The sequence below is a fragment of the Phyllobates terribilis genome, unplaced genomic scaffold (assembly GCF_046119375.1).
Source record: "Phyllobates terribilis strain yellow unplaced genomic scaffold, ASM4611937v1 Scaffold_3__8_contigs__length_932513732, whole genome shotgun sequence".
Classification (NCBI taxonomy): domain Eukaryota; kingdom Metazoa; phylum Chordata; class Amphibia; order Anura; family Dendrobatidae; genus Phyllobates; species Phyllobates terribilis.
In genome coordinates this window covers 697,590,139-697,605,822 of record NW_027362763.1, presented here as the reverse complement: position 1 = coordinate 697,605,822, position 15,684 = coordinate 697,590,139, and the positions used below count along the sequence as shown (strand labels likewise).

General features: G+C 40.1%; 1 protein-coding gene across 1 annotated transcript in view; it reads left to right on the top strand.

The window, feature by feature from the left end:
- Window positions 1–8,193, top strand: part of SPATA17 (spermatogenesis associated 17) — a 330,558-nt gene extending 322,365 nt beyond the window's left edge. The window contains exon 10 of the mRNA XM_073671928.1: window positions 4,076–8,193. Within this exon, the coding sequence (XP_073528029.1) occupies window positions 4,076–4,156 (81 nt within the window). The 3' untranslated portion in view covers window positions 4,157–8,193. The remainder of the gene's footprint in view (window positions 1–4,075) is intronic.
- The last annotated feature ends 7,491 nt before the right edge of the window (window positions 8,194–15,684 follow it).

Here is a 15,684-nt window from a genome sequence, read left to right as displayed (position 1 = left end):
TCTTCTTAACACCACCACATGCTGAAACCCCGGGCAACTTCCCACTAGGCCGGGACTTCTAGACATGATGAGGCCTTGGATATTCCTTAGCATGCCTCCTGGCAATGATGTCAACTTATGCCTAAACAGTGGTATTCTGTGAAATGCGCCAGAAAATCCTCCCAACATATACCTTCAGTGGAAGGTGCAAATAAGATGTAAGCAGAACTTTACTTAAAAGTTGCTTGGGAAAGAAATGCGAGCGGAAGAAAGAGAATGTATCTCTTCGGAATCGGTAGCACATGGCCAACTTAGAATCCCATCTTTGAAAATGCAGAACTTTCATATCAAAGTAAATTTCTGCTCAAGTTAACTTTTTTTTTTTTACTTTTTGTTGAAAATTACTTTTTTTTTTTATTACCAAGACCATACTTTACTCAGCACATAAGCTTTCAGGAAATGCCACCAACTTTGATGCTAAATCTTTAAATGTGTATTTGGCCTTCTCATCAACATATGCTCTGACACATAATTACCAGCTGTTTTGTGCTATAAATTGTAGACAAAATCATCCTCCAGGGTGGCCGTAATGTGAGGACTCCAGTTAGAGAATACCGTAAGGCCCTCAGTTGCCATGGAAACGGGGGCAAGTCGTACAATGAAAACCTAGCATAAGTAAAAATATTAAGATTCTCTCCAACGCTGAGAGGATGAGGTCAACACTGCTGTTCCACCACTTGCATTTATCATTACTGATCCAAGGGCATCGGGGAAAGAGAGGGTTCACATATAGTTTTCTAACTTTATATATCCCTTAAGACATTAGCTGGAAGGAAAAAAATGAAAAGTTCCTCATTAGACTCGCAGCCGTTGTATATCTTGTACGTAGCACTACTCATATTCCACATTTTTTTTTATTCTTTTTTTTTGTTTTTTTTTGTTAGATATTTATTAGGTTAGTAGAATTGGTTTTCTTGCTTTACTATGGTGTTAAATAAGATATATTTAATTGAGGGGTATAAATTAACATTTTTGTTAGCGTTCACAATTCTCCAATTTCTCTTTTAGGTGATTGCTTCTTTCTGTACATGTGAGACTTGGGAATCTTGACAAATTTTGAAAAGTTTAAATGCTCCTTAGAAGTCATCAGTTCGTATTCTTCAGGGGGTCCTGAAATTGCGTTTTATATACTGGAAATGTCAGTTTCCTGGTTTCTAATTTCTTGTTTTTTTTTTCTGATCAAAAAGTCTAATTTAGTTTCACAAGAAAAAGTAAAATTCTAGTTGCAAATTCAAATAAATGTAAAATTTAAAATATTGAAACATTATCTTTTCTTTTTGAAAATCCATTATTCCATAATAGTTGAGAACTTTAGACCTTGATATATGTAAAATTACCATTTATTACATTTTATGATTTTAGGACATTTGTAAAAATGTAGTCATACAGTGCAAGTTTTATTTATTTTTGTTGTTTTTTTTTTTTGTCATATTTCTTTATACCCAGAAAGATCACATATTTAAAATACTAATAAATATATTTTTAATTCTGTGCCCTGACGATTCCATAAATTCACATTGGCGTATCATTCGATTGTATGAGTATATAGCTATACCAACATTTTTATGTCAAATTTTTGTGAAAACGACATAAATATATTTTCTTGTAAATTTTGCATAAATTAAAAGACCAATTTCCACCAAACACCAGTTTTGATCATAGCCTTAGGCACGATTCATACATTCAGTGTTTTGGGTTTTTTTTTTTTTTTTTTATATGGGCTGGTTTCGTACGAAGCATTTAGTGAAGTTTTAATTTCAACATTTTTGGGCTGAAAAAAGCTGGAGGTTTATGTAGGAGCAGGTGTGGATTTTTATTTTCTGAGTGTTAGTTCTAAATGCGTCAAACCGTGCTCATTACTTAGATACGCCAGTCTTCGAAAATTTCATAAAACGCCACTAAACAGAACAAATAAAAACAATATACAAACATTTCAAACACAGTATAAAATACTCTAAATCTAGCCTAATAAATAAAATAAAAGAGTGAATGAAGGATTTGGCCACTTTCAGTATTTGGTCAGTATTTTACATCAGTATTTGTAAGCCAAAACCAGGAGAGGGTGATAAATACAGAAGTGGTGACGTGTTTCTATTATACTGCTGTTCCAATCTTGGTTTTGGCTTACAAATACTGATGTAAAATACTGAACGTGTGAACGTGGCCTTATACTACTCTTCACTTTATATCTGCCTTCCAAAAAAAAAATTGCCAAAAAATCTAAAAAAAAAGTAATGAGTTACAGAATATGTAAACTAAAAACATTTTTTTTTCAAAGTTTTTTTATTTCATTTTATTTTTTAAAGTCTGTAAAACAAAAAAAAAAACTAGTAATCGTTATGATCTGTAGAATAAAGTTACCCTACCTTGCAATGAACACCGTGAAAATAAAAACTAGGCTACAATGGTGTCATTTTTTATTTTTGCACCAATTCACGCCAAAGTAATTTTTGCCCAGTTTTCAGGACGTTACATAGTAAATTAACTCGCGGCATTAAAGACTGAAACGTATCTTGCAAAAATCAGCAACAAAAAAAAAGTTGCGGCTCTTGGAAAAATTAAAGTGAAAAAATGACTGTTGTGTTAATCTACAAAGTACAGGCTGCTATGTATATAAATCTACATATTATATTGTTTATTTTTGCAATGGTTTATAAAACTGCATCAAAAATAGCATAAAAACCTGCAAGTGTGAACATAGCCTAAAGTAGGTGGAGGATCACCTAAAACATTGGCCTTGCAGCACCGTACCGTCGGGATCGCCCGGTTGGCAATACAAAGTAAACGAAGATTCCGTCTTATTATTTTGATTCTTTTTTTTCCTGCTCATTAATTCTACAGTCGGCCTATAAAAACATAATACTGCACCAACATGTCATTTTCATGGATCGCATTGAGTATTAAAGCCGTTTCATTTACAAGGTGAGATAGGAGTCATATTACATAATCTGCTGCAATTTATGAGAATAAGAAATATCACTTTATGTTTCTGGGCATTAATTAGTTGAAATTACTGGAAACAATCAGGAAATTGATGTCAATTGCTCCTGTTGCCAGAGAAACTGGACAGTTTAAGACCTTCCTTATGGTAATCATAATAATTATCATTCATTACCAGTAGGTTTGGTTAGGTTTTAACTCCAACATTGCCGGATGATATTAAAATTAGGGTATTGATTCATTAAATTAGTAGAATAGGAGGCGTCCAATATATTGTTTTTTTTAAGTTGGAGGCATTCTCCATGAAAGTTTTATCGGTCTCCGGTTTAGCCATATAACAGAGTGATCTTCTAAGAATACTGGGCTTTAAAGGGGTTGTCCAGCCTTGAAATTATTTCTAAAAAAATTAAAAACAACGACCAAAAAGCTGTAAAGTAATAAAATAAATAAAACTAAGCTTGCCACTCCATCACCGCTCCGGTGCCATCCCTGCTCGGGTCCTGCCTGGTATTCTTATGTGACCACTGAAGCATTGGGATGAGAGTTGTAAGGGATCAGTATGGTATTACTTATTTATTTTTTTATTATTCTGTTTTTTTTTTAATATTCAGAGATAGAAAACCTCTTTAAAGAGGACCTTCACTGATCATAAATATGTAATCTTTAAAATCTGATCTAAACGCCGCTGTTCTCCTAATTCCGTCGATGTTTTTCTTTTGTTCCTGCACCTCTCCGTTCCTGAGATATGGCCATCTATTTCCTTTATATAATTCTAGTTTTTTTAGTCAACTGGGTGTGGTCCTCACGTAGACACTCACAGAAAACAATTGAAAACGATGCCCCCTTGGCTAACAAGACTAGATTTATTTGCAAGAAAGAAAAGGGCAATATCTCAGGAATGGAGAGTCACCGGAAAAAAGCGAAACAATGCCGGATTCAGGAGAACAGTAACATTTACACCAGTTAAAAAACAACAAGATATTTTTGGAAAGTGACAGGTTCTCTTTAAAGTGAAACCAGTGAAGAAATCATTAAAAAGAACATTCAAGAAATTAGAAAAATAATTGTAAATGTTTTTTTTTTTCTTTTCCCACAGGACTTTCAAACAACCTTTACACCGATTCCGCTTTTTGACAAATATGGGCGCACTTACACCAAAGCTGGACAAGCGGTATGAAGTACGATGAATTCATACTGGAAGAATGCAAAAGCTGCTAACAAAAAATCATCAATATTTTGTATACCGTAACTGTATTATCAAGTAATACACAAAAAAATACAGAAAAAATTCCGTACAAAAACTCCTTTACATTCATATGTGTTGACTGCTGTTTCTTCTTCCTTTCATTGTCTAATGCAGGGTTCTCAAACACACGGCCCGCAGGCACCATAGACCCCTTGACAATCCTGGCCCGGTCCAGGAGCTGCCGACAGCAGCGCCTTATTTCAGTTGAATGTGCGTCCTTGGACGGTATTGCCGCGCAGAGACCGGCTTTCTGCACAGCAATACCTATGCCAGCCACCGGCCAGCAGCTGACATCAGCGACCCAGCGCAGCGACGTATGACGTCACCTCCATGCGCAGATGTCAGCTGCTAGCCTCTGATTGGCCGGTGGCTGGCATAGGTATTGCTGTGCAGAAAGCCGGTCTCTGCGCGGCAATACGTTGGTGGCTCCTGGACAGGGTCGGGATCGTCAAGTGGTCTATTGTACCTGCATGTGCAGAAAGGACGCAGAGGGAACGGAGGACATGTGAGAAGAATTTTTTTTCTCTTATATGTATATGAGAAGAACGGCACAATAGGGGACCCAACTACAATACGGGGACCTGGATGAGGACCCAACTACAATATGGGGACCTGGATGGGGACCTAACTACAATATGGGGACCTGGATGAGGACCTAACTACAATATGGGGACCTGGATGGGGACCTAACTACAATATGGGGACCTAACTATAATATGTGAACCTGGATGGAGACCCAACTACAATATGGGGACCTGGATGGGGACCTAACTACAATATGGAGACCTGGATGGGGACATAACTACAATATGTGGACCTGGATGGGGACCTAACTACAATATGGGGACCTAACTACAATATGGGGACCTAACTATAATATGTGAACCTGGATGGAGACCCAACTACAATATGGGGACCTGGATGGGGACCTAACTACAATATGGAGACCTGGATGGGGACATAACTACAATATGTGGACCTGGATGGGGACATAACTACAATATGTGGACCTGGATGGGGACCTAACTACAATATGGGGACCTGGATGGGGACCTAACTACAATATGGGAACCTGGATGGGTACCTAACTACAATATGGGGACCTAACTACAATATGGGGACCTGGATGGGGACATAACTACAATATGGGGACCTAACTGCAATATAGGGTCCTGGATGGAGACCTAACTACAATATGGGGACCTAACTACAATATGGGGACCCAGATGAGGACCTAACTACAATATGGGGACCTGTATGAGGACCTAACTTCAATATTGGGACCTAACTACAATATGGGGACCAGGATGGGGACCTAACTACAATATGGGGACTTAACTACAATATGTGGACCTGGATGGGGACCTAACTACAATATGGGGACCTAGATGGGGACCTAAGTACAATATGGGGACCTGGATGAGGACCTAACTACGATATGGGGACCTAACTACAATATGGGGACCTGGATGGGGACCTAACTACAATATGGGGACCCAACTACAATATGGGGACCTGGATGGGGACCTAACTACAATATGGAGACCTAACTACAATATGGGGGCCTAACTACAATATGGGGACCTGAATGGGGACCTAACTACAATATGGAGACCTAACTACAATATGGGGACCTGGATGAGGACCTAACTACAATATGGGGGCCTAACTACAACATGGGGACCTGGATGGGGTCCTAACTACAATATGGGGATCTGGATGAGGACCTAACTACAATGTGGGGACCTGAATGGGGATCCAACTACAATATGGGGACCTGATGGAGACCTGGATGAGGACCCAACTACAATATGGGGACCTGGATAAGGACCCAACTACAATATGGAGACCTGGATGGGGACCTAACTACAATATGGGGACCTAACTACAATATGGTGACCTGGATGAGGACCAAACTATAATATAGGGACCTGAATGAGGACCCACCTACAATATGGGGACCTGGATGAGGACCCAACTACGATATGGGGACCTAACTACAATATGGGGACCTAACTACAATATGGGAACCTGAATGGGGACCTAACTACAATATGGGGACCTGGATGGGGACATATCTAAAATATGGGGACCGCCATTGGGACCTAACTACAATATGGTGACCTAGATGGGGGACCTAACTACAATATGGGGACATATCTACAATTTGGAGACCTAACTACAATATGGGGACATATCTACAATGCAGAGACCTAATTACAATATGGGGACCTGGATTGGGACCTAACTACAATATGGGGGACCTGGATGTGGACATTACTCCAAGATGAGGACCAGGATGGGGACATTACTACAAGATGGGGACCAGGAATGGGCAGTACTACAAGATGGAGACCATGATGAGCACATTACTACAAGATGGGGACCAGGATGGGGACATTACTACAAGATGGGGACCATGATGGGGACATTACTACAAGATGGGGACCAGGATGTGACATTACTACAAGATGGAGACTAGGATGGGGACATTACTTCAAGTTGGGGACAAGGATGGTCATTACTAAAGGTGACATTACTAAAAGGTGTTTACCAGAATTACTAATATAAAAAAATGGTATCACTAAAAATGTCACTTTGTCCTGCAAAGAATGCAGCCCCTCAGATTAATTTTTTTTCTATGTGCGGCCCACATATCGAGCCAAGTTTGAGACCCCTGGTCTAATGTAACAGTAGGGCAGGGCCAACCTTAGGGGCTACCACTGGCCTCTATGCCCATGGTAGCTAGAATTAGCACCTGAAATCTCACACTTGGTGCCTAAACTGGTTTAAAGACTTACTTTCTTGACTGGGAAGTGTTACATAGGAAACTGTATGTCTATATAAACTACTGACCAACCAAGCTAAGGTTGACTCTGCACCAGAAATTAATATTTTCATCTTGTGTAATTTAATAGAATCCACTAACTTTAATTCTTTATTTTTTTGTTTATTCTGACCAATTTTAGAATCTTGATTTTCTTTAAACATTTCCATATGCCCTACTGATTAACAATTTGTAATATTCAGTATGAAATTCAGTATAATCTTTAAGGTCTTGTCAAAAACGTCATAGCTGGAACATACCACATTTAGAAAAAAAAAAAATACTGACCCCAAAAAACAGCAAAAACATCAAAGGCAAGTTTGTGAATCCCGCCTGCAGGAAAAGTTGTCAGGACAATGTCTTCTCACAAGCCTGTGTGTCCAGCATGCGAACAAGACAGAATTGTGTCCCCTGGAACTGAACAATCAAAGTTTTTATTAAATAACATTAAAAAGTGATCTTGAAAACTCTTAAGGAATTCTTAAAGATATATTGGTAATGCTATATGTTTCCATTTTGTGCTGAAACCAGAATTTTCCCTTTAAAGGCTCATATATCTCAGAGTATTATGGCACCAGTAGACGTTGATGAGGACCTACTCTACCTCTAGGTATTTTTTGTTACATTCCTCTTGAATCTAAGAGAAAAATTCATCTACTGGAACTTTAAGGATGTCTTCCCTTTCGAGTGGATATTAACCTTGTATTATGGCACCATAAGAAGATACCCACTATGCTTCCTTGCCTCCCACATACGGCTCTGCTGTGTGTGCATCAGGACTAAAGTTGAAAGTTCTCTATCCTCTGAGAACAATCTGAGGAATTCCTCTATAAGTGTATTACAAACTTTAGAGAAGACTTGTATCTGGCCGTTAAGCAACTGACTGCAGCTCTTCCCCACTAGTAGACCGCCATGCGAAACCTCCACTCTTTCAGTATTCAGTTTTAGGCTTAGTATCTTTAATTTTGATTCTTGTGATTTGATATGATGTGTGTGATCAGTATTTCCTACATGATTTAACTCTTTACTCGCCATAGTTATTCCACACTCCTCCTCCTTTTATTAATGTTGAGTACATGGTATTTTCGACTCTGTGGGATTTTCTCATTCACATTTTACCAATAAAATTATTGTGATCATTCACTGTGTGATTGTATAAATCTATATATCAAAAATATTGGCCGGTTGTTATTTCATAATTTTTTTTTAATAATGTGAAAACTTCACTCTAAACTTTTTAGAGAATGTACAGTCATGGCCAAAAGTTTTGAGAATGACACCAAAATTATATTTTCACATGATCTGCTGGCCTCTGGTTTTTATTAGTGTTTGTCTGATGTTTATATCACATACAGAAATATAAATGCAATCATATTATGAGTACCAATAGGTTATATTGACAGTTAGAATGAGTTAATGCAGCAAGTCAATATTTGCAGTGTTGCCCCTTCTTCTTCAAGACCTCTGTAATTCTCCCTGGCATGCTCTCAATCAACTTTTGGACCAAATCCTGACTGATAGCAGTCCATTCTTGCATAATCAATGCTTGCATTTTGCCAGAATTTGTTGGTTTTTGTTTGTCCACCCGTCTCTTGATGATTGACCACAAGTTCTCAATGGGATTAAGATCTGGGGAGTTTCCAGGCCATGGACCCAAAATCTCTATGTTTTGTTCCATGAGCCATTTAGTTATCAACTTTGCTTTATGGCAAGGTGCTCCATCATGCTGGAAAAGGCATTGTTGGGCGCCAAACTGCTCTTGGACGGTTGGGAGAAGTTGCTCTTGGAGGACATTCTGGTATCATTCTTTATTCATGGCTGTGTTTTTAGGCAAGACTGTGAGTGAGCCGATTCCCTTGGCTGAGAAGCAACCCCACACATGAATGGTTTCAGGATGCTTTACAGTTGGCATGAGACAAGACTGGTGGTAGCGCTCACCTCTTCTTCTCCGAATAAGCTGTTTTCCAGATGTCCCAAACAATCGAAAAGGGGATTCATCAGAGAAAATGACTTTGCCCCAGTCCTCAGCAGTCCGCTCCCTGTACCTTTTGCAGAATATCAGTCGGTCCCTGATGTTTTTTCTGGAGAGAAGTGGCTTCTTTGCTGCCCTCCTTGAAACCAGCCCTTGCTCAAAGAGTCTCCGCCTCACAGTGCGTGCAGAAGCACTCACACCAGCCTGCTGCCATTCCTGAGCAAGCTCGGCACTGCTGGTAGTCCGATCCCGCAGCTGAAACAGTTTTAAGATACGGTCCTGGCGCTTGCTGGTCTTTCTTGGGCGCCCTGGAGCCTTTTTGACAACAATGGAAGCTCTCTCCTTGAAGCTCTTGATGATGCGATAGATTGTTGATTGAGGTGCAATCTTTGTAGCTGCAATACTCTTCCCTGTTACGCCATTTTTGTGCAGGGCAATGATGGCTGCACTTGTTTCTTTAGAGATAACCATGGTTAACTGAAGAGAAACAATGATACCAAGAACCAGCCTCCTTTTAAAGTGTCCAGTGATGTCATTCTTACTTAATCATGACTGATTGATCGCCAGCCCTGTCCTCATCAACACCCACACCTGTGTTAATGGATCAATCACTAAAACGATGTTAGCTGCTCCTTTTAAGGCAGGACTGCAATGATGTTGAAATGTGTTTTGGGGGTTAAAGTTCATTTTCTGGGCAAATATTGACTTTGCAAGTACAGTAATTGCTGTTAAGCTGACCACTCTTTGACATTCAGGAGTATATGCAAATTGCCATTACAAAAAATGAAGCAGTAAACTTTGGAAAAATTACTATTTGTCTCATTCTCAATACTTTTGGCCATGACTGTACTGTGTAAAACTAGCGCCCAAAGAAAATGAACAAAGTTATGTAGGATTACAGAAACCTAGATTTGTTGCAAAAATAGCGCCACATCTGTCCTTAGGTTGTGTCTGGTATTGCAAATCAGCTCCATTGAAGTGGGGCTAAACTGCAATGACAGACACAGCCTGTGGACAAAAGTGGCGCTGTCTCTAGAAGAAGCTAGCTATGTTTTTTCTAATCCTCTACTACTCCTTTAAAACCTAATTCTGCCCCAAAAAACTTCTCAGCCTGTTATTTAGTTCTTGTAAGGAGAATGTCATTTGTATAAGAGCAGTGAAGGGAGTGAATTATATATGTGGTTAATAAGTGACCTTGAGACCTTTTCTTCATCTTCCCTCATAGAGGGAGCAGTAAGTAGATCCTTAGTGACATTGTTTAAGAAAACCAGTTCTAATTTTGGGCTACTCTATAACTTTGTTATGAAGGGGTAATTCAGCCATAAATATTTTTTACATTATTTACATACTTACCAACTATCCAATAGGCAAAATTGAGACTCTTAGGCTCTGCCCAGTGCCACCCTCAAATTCTCAGGAAATAGCACTGTGGGGTGCGGTTACTTTTCAGGTTTTGGTTCCCAGGACTGTTCCGGCAAAATCGGAACTGTTGGCAACTGTTGACATCACTTATCACAATCACTTGTTTGTTCAATACCTTCTCTTGATTTCTATGTTATGGCAATGATGCTGCTATATAGAGCCCCTTCCAACGATGGGCATTCTGGAGAGTCAAGATGCACCTAGGTCTCCAGTTTTGGCAATTGATGGGAATCCCATAGATATTGCTGCAAGGAAAATGTAGCGTTAGATGTCGGCCAACATGATGTCGGTTCTGGTTTACAGAGTATGATTCTTGAACCCGCTATGCTTTATTATGAGATATATTTAATAGAAGAACCCTTTTAAAACCTATATTGGTCTACTTTTAAAGGGGTTGTGTAATTTAATTTTTTTTTACAGCAGTACAATCACTGCCTCTAACAACCATGGCTCAAGAGCAGGTCACTCTGGTGGTCTCCGGCAGGACAGGAAATAATGATGTTTCCTTCTTCAGTGACCATTGAGGCCCATGATTGGCTGCAGTGGTGACTAAAGAAGTAGATTGGCTGCAAAAGTCAGGTGGCTCAAAGAGTGTGCTATCATCCTTTGATGCTAGAGTTGAGGAAAAGGATTTGCAGAAGGCTGGTCCAGGAACATGTACAGTACAGACAAAAAGTTTGGACATACCTTCTCATTTAAAGATTTTTCTGTATTTTCATGACTATGAAAATTGTACATTCACACTGAAGGCATCAAAACTATGAATTAACACATGTGGAATTATATACTTAACAAAAAAGTGTGAAACAACTGAAAATATGTCTTATATTCTAGGTTCTTCAAAGTAGCCACCTTTTGCTTTGATGACTGCTTTGCACACTCTTGGCATTCTCTTGATGAGCTTCAAGAGGTAGTCACTGAAAATGGTCTTCCAACAATCTTGAAGGAGTTCCCAGAGATGCTTAGCACTTGTTGGCCCTTTTGCCTTCACCCTGCGGTCCAGCTCACCCCAAACCATCTCGATTGGGTTCAGGTCTGGTGACTGTGGAGGCCAGGTCATCTGGCGTAGCACCCCATCACTCTCCTGCTTGTCAAATAGCCCTTACACAGCCTGGAGGTGTGTTTGGGGTCATTGTCCTGTTGAAAAATAAATAATGGTCCAACTAAACGCAAACCGGATGGAATAGCATGCCGCTGCAAGATGCTGTGGTAGCCATGCTGGTTGAGTATGCCTTCAATTTTGAATAAATCCCCAACAGTGTCACCAGCAAAGCACCCCCACACCATCACATCTCCTTCATGCTTCACAGTGGGAACCAGGCATGTAGAGTCCAATCCGTTCACCTTTTCTGCGTCGCACAAAGACACGGTGGTTGGAACCAAAGATCTCAAATTTGGACTCATCAGACCAAAGCACAGATTTCCACTGGTCTAATGTCCATTCCTTGTGTTCTTTAGCCCAAACAAGTCTCTTCTGCTTGTTGCCTGTCCTTAGCAGTGGTTTCCTAGCAGCTATTTTACCATGAAGGCCTTCTGCACAAAGTCTCCTCTTAACAGTTGTTGTAGAGATGTGTCTGCTGCTAGAACTCTGTGTGGCATTGACCTGGTCTCTAATCTGAGCTGCTGTTAACCTGCGATTTCTGAGGCTGGTGACTCGGATAAATTTATCCTGGGAAGCAGAGGTGACTCTTGGTCTTCCTTTCCTGGGGCAGTCCTCATGTGAGCCAGTTTCTTTGTAGCACTTGATGGTTTTTGCAACTGCACTTGGGGACACTTTCAAAGTTTGCCCAATTTTTCGGACTGACTGACCTTCATTTCTTAAAGTAATGATGGCCACTTGTTTTTCTTTGCTTAGCTGCTTTTTTCTTGCCATAATACAAATTCTAACAGTCTATTCAGTAGGACTATCAGCTGTGTATCCACCAGACTTCTGCACAACACAACTAATGGTCCCAACCCCATTTATAAGGCAAGAAATCCCACTTATTAAACCTGACAGGGCACACCTGTGAAGTGGAAACCATTTCCGGTGACTACCTCTTGAAGCTCATCAAGAGAATGCCAAGAGTGTGCAAAGCAGTCATCAAAGCAAAAAGTGGCTACTTTGAAGAACCTAGAATATAAGACATATTTTCAGTTGTTTCACACTTTTTTGTTAAATATATAATTCCACATGTGTTAATTCATAGTTTTGATGCCTTCAGTGTGAATGTACAATTTTCATAGTCATGAAAATACAGAAAAATCTTTAAATGAGAAGGTGTGTCCAAACTTTTGGTCTGAACTGTATGTAGTCCGTGACCACCAGGCTAGTGCCCTGCAAACTTCTGTGACCTCCTCAGGTAGTAGAAGGTTAGCAGAGCTTCTGTCTGGCAGACACAGATTACTGATTTTCCATCTGGACCAGGATCCTGCGAATCTTTGCTTAACTCTAGATGACAAAGGTATGGAAAGGTGTGTGTTATCTAGACTTAAGCAAAAATATTGGCTTGACCCTGCTCCAGGGACACATTGATAATCTGTAGCTGCTGGATCAAAGTTCTTCTAACCTTTTACTACCTGTGTAGGAGGTCACAGGTTTGAAGGTCATTAGTCTGGAGGCCACATTTTACTGATGTACCCCTGGACCAGTGTCCTGCAAATCTTTTTGCTCAACTCTAGTATCATTGGATGTCTTTGTTGGCACACTCTTCCAGTTGCCTGACTTCAGCAGCCAATCATTGGCCTCAGCAAATAGGTGACCAAAAACCTAGATGTCATCACTTCCTGTCCCGCCATAGACCACCGGAGTGGCCAGTTGTGTTGGTAGTCAGAGCAGTTGAGTTAACATCATTTTATTATTTTTTACCCATCCTTTGCTGCTGTAGGGACAACCCTTTTGATAACATATTTCATGCATAGAATTCCCTTTTGAAATGATGACTTCTAATTCCGTGAGAGTCTTTTCTCTATTACAGATAGGTCATTCTGCCCAATTTAATTTGCAATATAAAAAAACCTTAACTTTATGGAAAATACGGCCCGTCCTCCCGCCATAAAAGATGAGAGATGTACGTGGCATTTTAAAAAATCCCGAGAAAAATAGTAGCCCGAGAATGGCATTAAATCTTCAAAAGAAAGTCTGTTGTCCTTTTGCTCTTGTCACAGTTTTATGAATGTAACATTTTGAAAAGTTTGTCTTTCTGCGCCGCAACAGGAAATTAATTTCATCTAATACTGGTAAGTAAGGAACGGGTCCGTGCGGACTCAGATTTAATTTCGCCAAATAAATGTGAGTGCTTTTTTTTTTTTTTTTTTTTCAGGTTGGGTCTGTAAAGGGGTTTCGTACACAAAACTGTTGATGAATAAAAAGGGAGCAGTAATTTTTAGCCCTGAGTGCTGTCTATTTGATTGCCGCAGCCTGAGAGTAAGTTCATTGCTTTACAATAATTCACTCGGTGTCGCTTTTTACCTCTGAACTACAATATCCCATCAGTCCGATTAAAAAGAGCAAAAAGCCTTTATCAGATTAATCTGGTTTTATTTAAAAAAATATATATCAAATGAAATAAGAAAAGAACAAACCCCAAGTCCACAGATGGCTGGAGACCTCAGTGCCAGGAAAATTATATTTTTGAGAGTCTGTGGTGCCCCCTTTAAACATTTGTTTAAATCTAAATAGGCACAAAATTAGAAATTATTTATCTAGGTGAGTGGTCCAAGGTTTTTTCTGATCCAGAACTCCAAATTCTTTAACGTTATTTGCTCATAAAGGGGTAACTGCACTTTCAGAAAACATGTCATATGTCAGAGGTTTCAATGGGATGGGTCATGGGTGCTGAAATCCCATTGATTCCTGAAACAAATGAGTAAAACCGCTCAACTAAGTGCTGCTCTTCTTCGAGACTGAAAAATTGGGCTCAACACCAGTTTTTGAACTAAGTCTTTAAAGGGGTTGTCTAATACCATAATAGTTTTTAGGCCAATAGTGAAAAAAAGAAAAATGATGGTGCTAGACAACCCCTTTAAAGACAAAAACTGGTGTTGAGCCCCATTTTTCAGTCTCGAAGAAGAGCTGCTCTGTTGACCAGGAGCTGATGAATCACCGGCAAGAGAAGAAGAGCAGCCTGGGAGAAGAAGAGCTGCTCTATTGACTTGGAGCTGACGAATCACCGGCAGGAGCGGTCGGTGACTGCTCTGAGCTAACGCCAAGTAGAACAGGCAGGTAGTTACCTCTATTAGCAACAACCTGACTGTTAGTTTTTAGGCCCATAGTAAAAAAAAAAAAAAAACAGTCAGGTTGTTGCTAATAGAGGTAACTACCTGCCTGTTCTACTTGGCGTTAGCTCAGAGAAGTCACCGACCTGCCGGTGATTCATCAGCTCCACGTCAATAGATCAGCTCTTCTTCTTCCAGGCTGCTCTGTTCACAAGACGTGACTGCCGGCATCTTGCTCATTGATAGCCAGCTGCGGGAAGCAGTCTGTCAATCAGCATAACATTGGCAGTCACGCCCCAGTAGCAGAGCAGAGCGGATGAGAAGCTGCTACTCTGTCGACGTGACATCTGTAACCGCTCTACAAGTGTAAAACTGATGGGAATCTTTTAGACCATGCCGCCGGCATAACTAAATGGGCTAATAAACTTGGTGGCTGCCATTGTAGTTGGATTTATCTCCAATCCTGGCAATTGCGGCAGGAGCTGTGCATAGTAGTTTCAGTCATATTGCTGATCTCCTGGGTACAGTGGCTGTACCCACAAGATCATTGTGATGTATATATCCATCAGAAAGCGTAAAGACACCTGCCTGCTTCTTCTCATTGCATCTCCTGAAGTTAGGGGGAGATGTGGAGAGCAACAGATGAGCATGTGTCCTGCTCCTAAATTCACAGTCAACCGGAGACAACCAAGTCCAGAGCTGGACAGTTTCTGTTTGCCTTCAAGGTATTGATTGGAGCAGCAGTGAGCGTGCTTAGCCACCGCTCCTCCCAAGCTTCTACTCACTGAATCGAGAGAGTGGGTAAGGTCGAATTCAGATTTAGTAATATTCATCATTCCACAAATGTTCATTTGATGCAATTAACGTTTGTATGCAATTGGCACGAAGCAGTCACTTTAGTATGAAGTAAATGAGCCTTGGTACTGCACGTAATGGCGGTTTATTCAAACTGTATTAAATTTATAGGGTTTTTTAATAATCATCCCATAAAGCATGGAGTCTCTAGTTATTGACTCCTTAGTCATCTCCAAACCGGGTTTG